At 43.4% G+C, this 11,127-nt stretch overlaps 1 protein-coding gene across 2 annotated transcripts in view; it reads right to left on the bottom strand.

Moving 5' to 3' along the window:
• Positions 1–3,210: 3,210 nt before the first annotated feature.
• The window catches only part of RFX8 (regulatory factor X8), a 60,991-nt gene continuing 53,074 nt past the window's right edge, over positions 3,211–11,127 (bottom strand). For both annotated transcript variants that reach the window (XM_058667384.1, XM_058667385.1), the window contains exons 13-15: positions 10,703–10,817; positions 7,851–8,161; positions 3,211–3,586 (exon numbers count right to left, since the gene is read on the bottom strand). In XM_058667384.1, the coding sequence (XP_058523367.1) occupies positions 3,359–3,586; positions 7,851–8,161; positions 10,703–10,817 (654 nt within the window). In that variant the 3' untranslated portion in view covers positions 3,211–3,358. The remainder of the gene's footprint in view (positions 3,587–7,850; positions 8,162–10,702; positions 10,818–11,127) is intronic.

Raw genomic sequence — 11,127 nt, 5'->3', positions numbered from 1 at the left:
AATTACGCCAGCACCACTTCATTGAGAGTCTGTTTTCCCCACGGATCTCGAGAGCCACTCCTTTCTTAGATCATTTGTAACGGATGCTTGGTTTAGTTTCTGATCTTTTTGCTTCTCTCTCCATTATCTTCCATTTGTTTGCCTATCACATCACTAACACTGTATCGCCTTAATTATAATGGCTTCACGGGGAATCTTCATACCTGCTAGACCATGCAATACCTTGTATGAATTCTGCATTTTTTGTTCCTTTTGCACTTCAAAACTTAAAAAAAATATATCTATTGGGATTGCACTGAAAAGGAAGAACAACAGTTGGAAAATATTATTCTTTCAAAATATAAATATGAAATGTTGTTCTTTGCCTTTTTCAGGAACTCTCTCTCCTGGTCAATGTCCTAATCTATTTTTCTCACATTTTGTCTCTCTGCTATAAACAATTTATCGTTGAGGACTGAGTTTTTGTGACCCCTTCCAAGTTCACAGACTGAAGCTTTAAAATCAAGGACTTATAGATGAGTCCTTTACTGCAGTGACTAAGGTTAAATGAGGTCTTAGGACTGGGGTGGTCTAAAAGAATTGATGTTCTTGTAGGAGACTCCTGAAGACCCCACCTCCTTGAAGATGAGCTAGGGAAAATTTCTGTTAGGAAACAGTGAGAAGAGGGTCATGTCAAGTTAAGAAGCCAGTCCTGACCAGAAGCCAACTGGTTTTAGAATCTTCACCTTGGAATTCTGGCTTTCAGAATGAGAAACTTGGTTTCTGTGGTTTAAAGCACCCAACCTGTGATATCTGTTAATGTCAGCCCTGGCAGACTAAAACCAGTTCTCAATTCAGTTACGAAATCTGCTAGACATATATCCATTTAATTTTGTTTATTTTACTAATAATGCTTTTGGGAATAAATTTTATGTTTATATGTGTAAATTTCAAAGAGGGTCATCTGAAATACGAGACAGACTTCATCATGAAACAACCCTTCTGACACCTTGATCTTGAATTATCATCCTCTAGAGCTATGAAGAAGTGAATGATGCTGTGTAAGCCACCCAGTCTATGGTATTTCATTATGGCAGCCAAGTAGACTGAGGTCATGACAACTCTATCAGTGGTTTAATTACTGATATCAATGTTATGTCCAGTTTTTATTATAAATAAAGCTGCTGTAAATATTCTTGTGCAAGAGTTGGATAGATATATTCTTAATTTTGAACAAATGCCCAGGAATAGAACTACTGGATCATATAGTAGATGCAGCTTGCATTTATAGAATGAACCGATCTATCATGCATGACTGTGTCATGGTCAAATCGCCCTGATTTCCTTCGTCCCCAGTGGGATAGTATTTCTTACTTTTTCTGAGAGCACAAATGATTACACAGGAGGTGCCAACCATTGACAAGCCAGGAAGAAAATTTTCTGGAAACACAATGTCCGATATTTTAGCTCTGGACTTCCCAGACTCCACAACTGTGGGAAATCACATTTCTCTAATAGTAGCCTCTCTCTCCTTTCTGTTCCTCCCCACTCGTGCCCCTGCAACTCCCATCCTACCCCTACAGATAAAACAATAAAACTGCTTCTATGATACACCAGGACATTCAAGGACGAAATGCTAGAATAACCCCTGGCAGCTCTCAGATCATCAGTTTACACCAAAAATATGAACAAAAATCCCTGTTCTGAGACTGACAAATCTTATTGTTACCTGTGCCCTATGACCCAGTTCTGCAGCTGTTTATGTACAAGTAAGCAAGAAATGGCAGGTTACTGAGCAGTGAGCCTGGGCAGAAATGTATGCATTACTTTTTGATAAACAACAGTTGTGGGTCTGGCATGATGGCACAACGGCTAAATCCTCACTTTGCAAGCGCTGGGATCACATATGGGTGCTGATTCATGTCCTGGCTGTCCCACTTCCCATCCAGCGCCCTGCCTGTGGTTTGGGAAAGCAGGCAAGGATGGCTCAAAGCCTTGGGACCCTGCACCAATGTGAGAGACGGAGAGGAGGCGCCTGGCCTTGGATTGGCTCAGCTTCAGCTGTTGCAGTCATTTGGGGAGTGAACCAGCAGGTGGAAAATCTGTCTTTCCTTCTCTCTGTAAATCTGATCTACCTTTCCAACAAAAATAAACAAATCTTTAAAAAAAGAATATGTGCTCCCTGAGAGCTTAAGAAATGAGGTAACATGTGGGGTCTTGAAAGACTTTGTGGAAAATGTATATAATGAATATACTGTACATGGATCACAAACTTCCTTGAGCTTTTCTTAGAGGCAGCATTTGACCTACTGGCTAAGATGCATGTGTTCCGTGTCACAGTGCCTTGGTTTGATACTTGCTCCTGACTCCAGCTTCCTGCTGGTGCAGATTCTGGGAGACAGACAGCAGGTGATGGCTCAAGTGATTACATGCCTGCCACCTGTATGGGAGACCTGCACTGAGTTTCCAGCTTCCAGCTTTGGCCTGTGTCTGTACTGGCAGGTGTAGCATATAGAGAGTGAATGAGTGAGTGTAAACTCTGTGTCTTTGCTCTCTCTGCTTCTCAAATAAATAAATATTCTTTTGGGGAATATATTTTAAACCATGCTTCTTTTAAAATTTCTAAGCATTTAGGGAAACTGAATTTGTTTCATTGAGAAATGCTACTCACTTTATACGTGAAGGCAAATGAAATTTAGTTCCTTTCACATAAATTTAAGATTCATAACATATTGTCAGTTCTTCCCAGGCATAACAGAAATCATGTTGAGTCTGAATTTCAAAATTGCTTTGAAACATTATGCTCACATACGTAAAACTGGATCTGGTGGAACCTGATCTAGTTTCAGTGTCAACCTTTTCAAGCATTCTGCTACCAAACGAGGAATGAAGGTGATTCAAACCAGGACATGCACTCCTGGGACAGATGTTGCGGCATTCAAAATTCGGCCTGATGCTTAGAAAACAGGCAGGCCAAAGTGAGCGAGTGTAACAGTGGAACCAGATGGAGTTTTCCCTCTTTCTTGGATTCTATGTGGACTGAGGCAATACCCAAAGGAAGACTCATCTTGCCAGCTGGTCCTGCTTGTACCACTGTAAATCCTTCAAATGCTGTGATTTTTCTCTGCAGGCTTCACCTCTTCTTTCTGCCCAAAATGATTTCTCATATTTCTCTTTAGCCCCCAAACAGGACTGGGAAAGCCCTTCACGAAAAACAATGGAGGCAAAAGCTGTTCTTGAAATCAGTTTATACATTTAATCAAAGCCAACTCCTTGAAATGCAAATGTAAAATCACGTACTTATTATATACATATGTACTATTATGTGCATAAACTTCTTTTGCATCCATACATAAGCTTTAGCATTTAGTATGTCTTTTTAGGAGTTCAAGTGCAGTCCTTCTTTCATGCCCTGTTCAAGCTGACCAGCTGACACACTAGCATCGCTTTCTTGAAAATAAGTGTGTTCGGAGCTCTCCGGTACACCTGAAATGTGAATTACAAATCTTTGTCCATCTCTCAGGGTTACCAGGGTTTCCTGGCCCACAGGAAGGCTGAGTTTCACTGCGCTGTCCGTGGCCTTGTCTTCCAACAATACCTGGATGAGCTGCAAATAGAAGAGATTTAAAGACAAATGTATATTATTTTTTGGTTCAGAAATGGTCATTTGCATTCTTTGCATTTGCATTCTTTGACCATAGCCAACACTGGTACCTGTCCAGAGAGTCTGTGCATGTATTTCCATCACAGGGAACCTGATTTCTCACAGGCAACATTCAAGGTCTTATGAGAACATCCCGGGAGCTCCGAAATCCAGGGATCATGCAAGATAACGGGCATGAAGGGAATCAGGGAGCTCCCTCTAGGAACAGGAGAGGATGCACTTCACTTTTGTTGGCTGATGTGAGAAAGCCCCAGTCGGCATCAGGAGGGGCCTGGGACAGGCACTGTGTGTTTCTGTGTGTTATAGTGTCCAGCCTGTGGGCTGCTTTACAGCTGGATTCCATTGGCCGCTTTCTCATCCTCTCTGCATCTGTCTGACATGGTGACTCAATTCCTGTGTAGACCCTCCACCATCCAGCACATATTCCACGAGACAGGTGCAAAAATGCCATGAAAATAGGCACCTGCCTTTGGCTAATGGGCCCTCGGTGGCGGTAGTAGGTTAGAGAGGTTCACAGCCCCTGATTCTGATGAAGTACCAGCTCTTGCCAGGCACCGAACTGTCCAAGCAAGGTGTCTTATGCAGCAAGCGGGGATAAGCTGCCCTTCTTCACCTAGGAACTTGGAAACATAAAACACACTCTCCTGGTCTGTCCCACCAACATATCCCCCATAAAGTCATATATTTTGATTAAGGATGTGAATGCCAGTCTCATGAAGCACATTGCCCACTTTCATCGGCAGTCCACAATAACCATCACTGTCAAAGGAAGAAAGGCTTTCTTTCTCGAAAATTTCTTTCAGCTTCACCCTAGAGCTGAAGAATCACTGATTTCTGAAGGCACTCTGCTGGACCCCTTAGGTAGCTGACCTGAAGTGCAATTCACACCATTTGTTCTCAAAACACTATATTCCTCACTTAATTTCATGATAGATTAAGAAAAAAAAACCCACTTTATTCTTAAACCTGGCTTAGCGTCTTCCTAATTTGAATGTTTCTGGAATGTACGAGAGCGACAGATGGATCTGGTCACCGGGGGTGCTGACTTCAGTTATTACTGTAGGTGCAGGGCAGCGCTAGAGCGTTCAAACAATGAGGCAGCCACAGATGTGCAGCGAAATGGGGCGCTGAATCGTGGCGGATGAATGCAAATGGGATGCAGAGGATGATGAGTGTGAATGCTGAATAATGAATGCAATGTAAATTAGAAGAGTACAGCTTCGGAGGTGTTAGATTGTGTCAGTCATTTCAGCTAATTCAGCAGGCATGAAACAAGAGAAGGGAGTTTAATTAATCTCTAATGTATATTACCTTGCATTATCTGGCATTCTTCTGCTTGGATAGCTTTATTATGTGGTTCAATTAAGTGTTTAATATCTTCCCTATTGATTCTGCCAACTAAATATAGGCCAAATCTCACCACAGTGAGCTTTAAAGTGATCGGGGACGGGCAGAGAAAATCAAGGGAGGGTGCTCAGATGAGGAGGTTTGGCTGGAGAAACATCACTGGGCTGGCAACCCCATTGGTTGGCATCTTATTGGGGCGTACTTGCTATGTGCTAAAGAATAGTCTCAGTGTTTGTGATTAATTTACTGAAACTACACAACAGTTCTATGGAATTAGGTATTATTGTCATTCTAGACTAAGAACCTTGCCCAAGGTTCCCAGCTAATAAATCCAATTGACCAACTTTGAATCCAGGAGCCTTTGGGCTAAAATTGCTTACTGAATATTTTTAATCTACTCTAAAGTCACCAGTTAAAATACACAGAACTAAAATGCCCAGAGACCCTCTGGGGGTGAGAGAGAGAGGATGCTGGGAAGGCAGGCCTTGGGAGATCTGTGGGCATGTGAATCCCTGCCCTCCCAACGAGCAGCGTGGACCCTTGGGAACATACTCAGCCCTTGTCGGAGCCTTAGTGGGACAGCTGTGAAGTGGGGATGTTGACCTTGCTGAGCTGAGGTGTTGCAATGAAATGCCCTGCACAGCAGTGGCTGCACAAGTAAGACTTTATTCCTATTCCTTGACTAACCAAGCAGCATGTTCAATTTGACCAGGATTCCCTGCTTGGGCAGGCTGTACTCAGGCCCTGAACCTTATTCTGGGCTCCTGTGTGCATCCTTCTTAACACCCAGTTTCAGAATAGAACCCTACGGAATGGCTAGAACCTCTCATCTTTGCCAGCTGATCGCGTGCTGAATATGTAGTTGGGGGGTCTCAGCCCTCCACCCCCCAGGTAATGCCAGGTCAACTTGGCCCATCTGTAGCTCAAATTGTGTGAGGTCAGATTAAGCTGGATCTCTCTGACCCCTGAGATCTGCTCTCAGTAATTTGTTCTATGTTATCCCCATCCACACTCGCCCAGGCTGTATTCCAAGTTGGACTCAATCTTTCTGCTGCACAAGGCCCTACCCAATAAGATGATTCCCTTATTATGCGTTAGCATGTGTCATTGAATGATCCTTTCCTTTCTGTCTAGCACAATGTCACCTCTGAACAATGCTTAGCCATAGCTTACAGAGGGCCTCCACACTGTGTAGCACCCAGAGTGATTCTTCAGGAAAGAAAGATTTTCCTAAAGGTTCAGATTGTCTTGAGAACTTTTAAGACATGAGTGGTTTTAGGCTGTGACCGCTGTGACCCTCCACTGAGGGCAATGATAGCCTCCTACAAAGCCCACCTCATTACTTCAGGAAGGGAGTTGGAGGCAGAGGGAAGACTGTGTACAGTAGCTAAGCACAGCAGCTGTGTAGAAGTTGTAGGAAGCCAGGCTAAAACAATTGCTGTCACCAGTTCTTAAAAACCACCCATTCCACTCTTCCAAGTGGAACGAAGCTCCTACATCAGTCCAGCTTCTCTCGGTTACCTCAGCAGGCCCCATCTCTGACCTGCGTCCTGCTTGCTCTGGAGCCTGGGCCACCTGCCTTTGAACTAGAGTTGTGGGGTAAGAATGGACTTTAGGAAGTGGACTTGGATTCTTGGGGTTTAGACTCCAGAGTCCCATGTACGAGTGCCCGGGTTTAATTTCTGGGTTTGGTAGTTGCTTTTTTTTTTTTTTTTAATTCTTAAAGATCATTTTATTGGTAAAACTCCAGTTTATCTAATTAATACCTCCATTTTACAGATGTGTCAACACAGCTCAGGAAAATAAATGGACTTTTCCAACAGGACTTGGTAGTTGCTTTTAACTTTAGATTCCTGCAGACCCTTGGTGGAAGTGGTGACACCCACGTAGTTGGATTCCTGCTACCCACGTGGGAGACCTGGGTTGCCTTCCTGGCTCCTGGTTCTAGGCCTGGCCCAGTCCTGGCTATTTTGGGCATCTGAGGACTGAACTGGTGAATGGGACCTTTTTGCTTTCTCCCTCTCTCCCTCTCTCCCTCTCTCCTCCTCCTCTCTTTCTCTCTTTCTTGCTTCCCCTGGCTTCTTCTTTCAATTGAATAAAAACAATAATCGGAACATTTTGAAAATTAAAAAATAGATGAGATCAAGCAGGCCAGGGCTCTTCCCTCTGTCTCATCATTTTCTTGAGTTTGTTTGCTTTGTGACTTTGGGCAAGTCACTTGGCTTCTCAGTATTTATTTTATTTGTTGCCGTCCAATGAAATAAGAAGAATAAACACTCTACAGTATTGTATGACTTCGGGATAATGTATGGAGGCACTTCAAAAGTTTGTGGAAAGCTAAGCACTTTTAAAAAAAGCTTATTTAGGTGCAGAAAATGAGTTTCTATAAAGGGTGTAGCGCATTAAATAAACAAAAATTCCTATTTTTATATGTTTCAAGATGTACTTCAATTCAACCTTTTCAAAATCCTTTCTGTTCAGGCTGTTCAGCCTTTCCTTATTGGAACCCTAGAGGCGTTTCCAGTGTGTGTCTCTTAGCTTCGTGGTTGGCAGGGTGAGCTCTGGACAGGCAAGGCTCATCATCCCTGTGTTTCACTCACACCTGTCAGTGCACCGCACACCTGACAGCAACAGACAGCTAAGTCATGGCAGTCACTGCTGGCAAAAATCGCCCAAAGCAAAGAGGATTCTAGAATGCTTATCCTTGTTTGGACAATGTCATCTTTATGGGTTTCCTAACCACCTTGTAGTTCTTATTGTAGTCAAAACAACTCTGTGTGCTACTGCACGTAGTGTGTGTGTGTATGTGTGTGTGTGTGTATGTGTGTGTTGGGGGGCACACAGGTCACAGCACCTCTACCTTATCACCCGTAGTGGTGTCCACCAGAAAGCCCAGGACTCGGAGAACCAAATTGCTCAGACCCGTGGGACCCTGGCTTTGGCTCATGTGCTTTGGTGTCACTGGTGGTGGCTCTGCAAGCAGGTTGGCACAATCCGGAGCTGAAGGTTCTGGAGGGCGGAAGAGCGCCTGGTCTGGTTGGAGAAGAGACTGGCTGTCTGGTAGCATTTCCCTGAGATGCTCCAAATCCTGCTCTTCCTCTTCTTCCATGCATGACTGAAGTATATGGATCACATATTCCAAAAGCAGCAAATGAAACAGGTGCCAGGAGCCTGTGTGTAAATAATAACAGAATTAATATATTTGGCAGACAGCTATGTGGGCAATAAATAAACCCATGTGAAACTAACAGCTTTTCTGGGGGTTTCAACTCCTGAGAAACACAGACTCGTTTCCAGTGGAGGAGGAAGGGGGTCTGGGTGGGCAGGATTCATCCTTCCTGCTCTAATTCCAGCTCAGAGAACCCCTACATGACAGTTTCTGCAAAGAAAAGCATAGATCCAGATGGCTCAAGCTGTGAGAGGTAAGTTAAAATGCAGCAAGGAGCCACAGGGTGAGCCACTGCTTGCAACACTGTCATCGCATATCAGAATAACAGTTCAAGTCTTGGGGTCTCCTTTTGAAACCAACTTCCTGGAAAGCAGCAGATGCAGGTGACAGCAGAAGATGGCTTCTGTCACCCAGCATCTCCTTGGATGACCTGACCTGGTTGTAGTAAGTTTGACCAACAGCTCCAAGTCTATATAATTTTGTGAAAACCACAGCCCCCTTTTAAGAGGAAAAGCTACTGGTGTGAAATCTTTGACTACACCTGGAGGTCCAGGGAAGGTGAATGGGTTAGAGCAACGACAACAGTGCTAAATTTCTATTTTTTGATTGCATGTGAAGTCTACTCTCTTGTTTGTTCTAAACAACATTAGCATAAAGCAGAGTCAGTGTGGACTCCGTGAAAGTGGATAACTTGATTATAAATGGTTGTCACTCCCAGGACAGCTTGCAGCAGTAAACCTTCAAAGAGCTCCATGATCACAAAACTGATCTAGAATAGGGCTCACTTCTTCTTTCTTATCCTGTTCATGTGCCCAGAAGGACAGCTGGCAAGTCACTGGGGCCAGGAATGGGACAGGGAGGTGAGGGAAGCAGTTGAGTCACCTGGAGACATCAGTTCCTTTTATTCTAAGGCCTAAAGAATTAGTTTGGGTCCCTTTGTTCTGCAGATAAGCAGACCATCTGCCTGGACCAGGTTCAAGATCGTTTAGAAGGATAAGGCTGACCTGGGTTGACTTACAGCTCATCATACACTTATTGTAATAGCTAAGCTTGCTAAATGACACACCTACTAGCCACTACAACAGGAAACATCAGATCATATGAGGAGCAAAAAGGAGCTCTAGCCACATCCTGGAAAATTTCTGCCTACTTCACAGTAATTCCATGAACATTCCTCCACTTTACTTCTTTGTACTAGACTGTACTTCCCCTTTCATTAAATGATCCACGTCATGTGAAACGCAATTCAGAAATGGGCCACTCTCTTCTGAGTGGGCTCACACTGTCTGTGGATAGCGGTCTGTTCTCTGGATGCAACGCTTGCAGATCAGTACCCTCCATTCTCCACTCACTCTTGGATTTCTTCCTGAAGTGAAGTTCATGTGCCAGGAAGCCTTTCCTGCCCAGTGTATGCATGACTCCTCCTAACCAGTGCCTAAACGTCTAGTGGTAAAAACTTCCTTTGTTTTTCTCTCAATAGATGCTCAGTGCCCAGCAAGGTGCTTGGGACTGTGAAATAAAAGGGAAAGCATCATTATGATGAGAGCAACAGTGAGAGAGCTTTTCAGGACAAAATCAGAAGGCTGTTAAGGCAGCAGCTCTGTGGACATGTCCAGCTGCTGTCCGGAAGGTGAATCTCCTTGTCACAAACATCTGGAAGGACTAGTCATCACATCATGCTCGGGTATAGAATGTCTATCCAGAGGTTTTTGGACTCTTTGCGGATATTTTTTTAATCAAGTGTATACATTCTTCGCTATCCTTCATTAGTTTTATATTCTTTTGAATTTCAATAGGAATTTTAACTACCTTGCAGTGACTTAACAGAATCTTCTGGGAGGCTCTACATGATTCCACTTTCGCTGCCTGCCTTGGAGCACTGATTTGGAGCTATCTGAACCTGTGTCTCCTGAAACTGCGATGCATAACATCCTTATTGTTTTTTTTGTTTGTTTTTTCACTTCTACTGCTTCTGAAATTGAATTGTTCAACAATTAAATGGCTAAGGACATAAATAAAAATCTGTTGAGTGAGCAATAGATCCTAGGAAGCTGGAGAACTGAGTGATGCACTTGCAGCTGTTACATCACACCAGTGACAAAGGTGTGACCTTCTCCTACAGTGACTTGATTGCCAAGTGTTCAAAGTTCACATTGGTTCATTCTCCTCACCCTCCACACACAGTGATGCCTCTGTTGGCCATTGTTCCTGAAAATTAAATATCGGTGCTCCAAAGAAGCCATTGTTTTTTCCATTTCAATGATCTCCTTTGATGCTTTTCCCATAATTTCACAAAGCTCAAAAACTAAGACAGTGATGGGCTCAGGAAGTGACGGCATAATGGGTTTGTTTGGTGGACTCTCACAACACCATTAAAGAGAGAGCGAGCTATGGCTTTGCATGTTTTTTTTCTCTATGATGTATTTACATTAAAAGAAGTTTTTAAAAAAGTGACTGGATTCTCTATAGCAATATGCAAAATACTTATGCTGTTACACCATTTCTGGAGGATAGAATATAAAACCTTTTGTATTCTGACTTACCAAAGCTATTTCTGTGGCAGAGGGTCATGGCTTTGCTCACAGCAGTAAGAAGGAAATTCCATCGAAGCTGGAAGTTGGCAGCTAATTTCATAAATTCCTCTTTGTTTCTGCTTGGCTAGTGCATTTTTGTGAGACAAAAAAAAAAACACCCACTGAGGTTTATGATAAAATCAAGGAGACCAGAGTGTTCTCAAATGCACACACATGTGTCAGGCACCAGCGTTTTACAAGGGCTAAACTAGCAAGGCGAAGGAGAGGAGGCTGTAAGGGTGAGAAGCAGGCAGGAGCTGACATGGGGCTGTTTCTGGTCTTGAGCCATCCCCTGTGGAGATGGTTTCAGGACAGAGCCCTTGAAGCTGATGGAGAAAAGAAGGGAGGTGGGAAATTGGCCTCATTTTTTTTTATAAATCCTATATAATTTTTTT

The sequence above is a fragment of the Ochotona princeps genome, chromosome 8 (genome assembly GCF_030435755.1).
Source record: "Ochotona princeps isolate mOchPri1 chromosome 8, mOchPri1.hap1, whole genome shotgun sequence".
NCBI lineage: Eukaryota > Metazoa > Chordata > Mammalia > Lagomorpha > Ochotonidae > Ochotona > Ochotona princeps.
The sequence above is the reverse complement of the archived record's forward strand: the minus strand, read 5'-3'. Positions and strand labels throughout refer to the sequence as shown.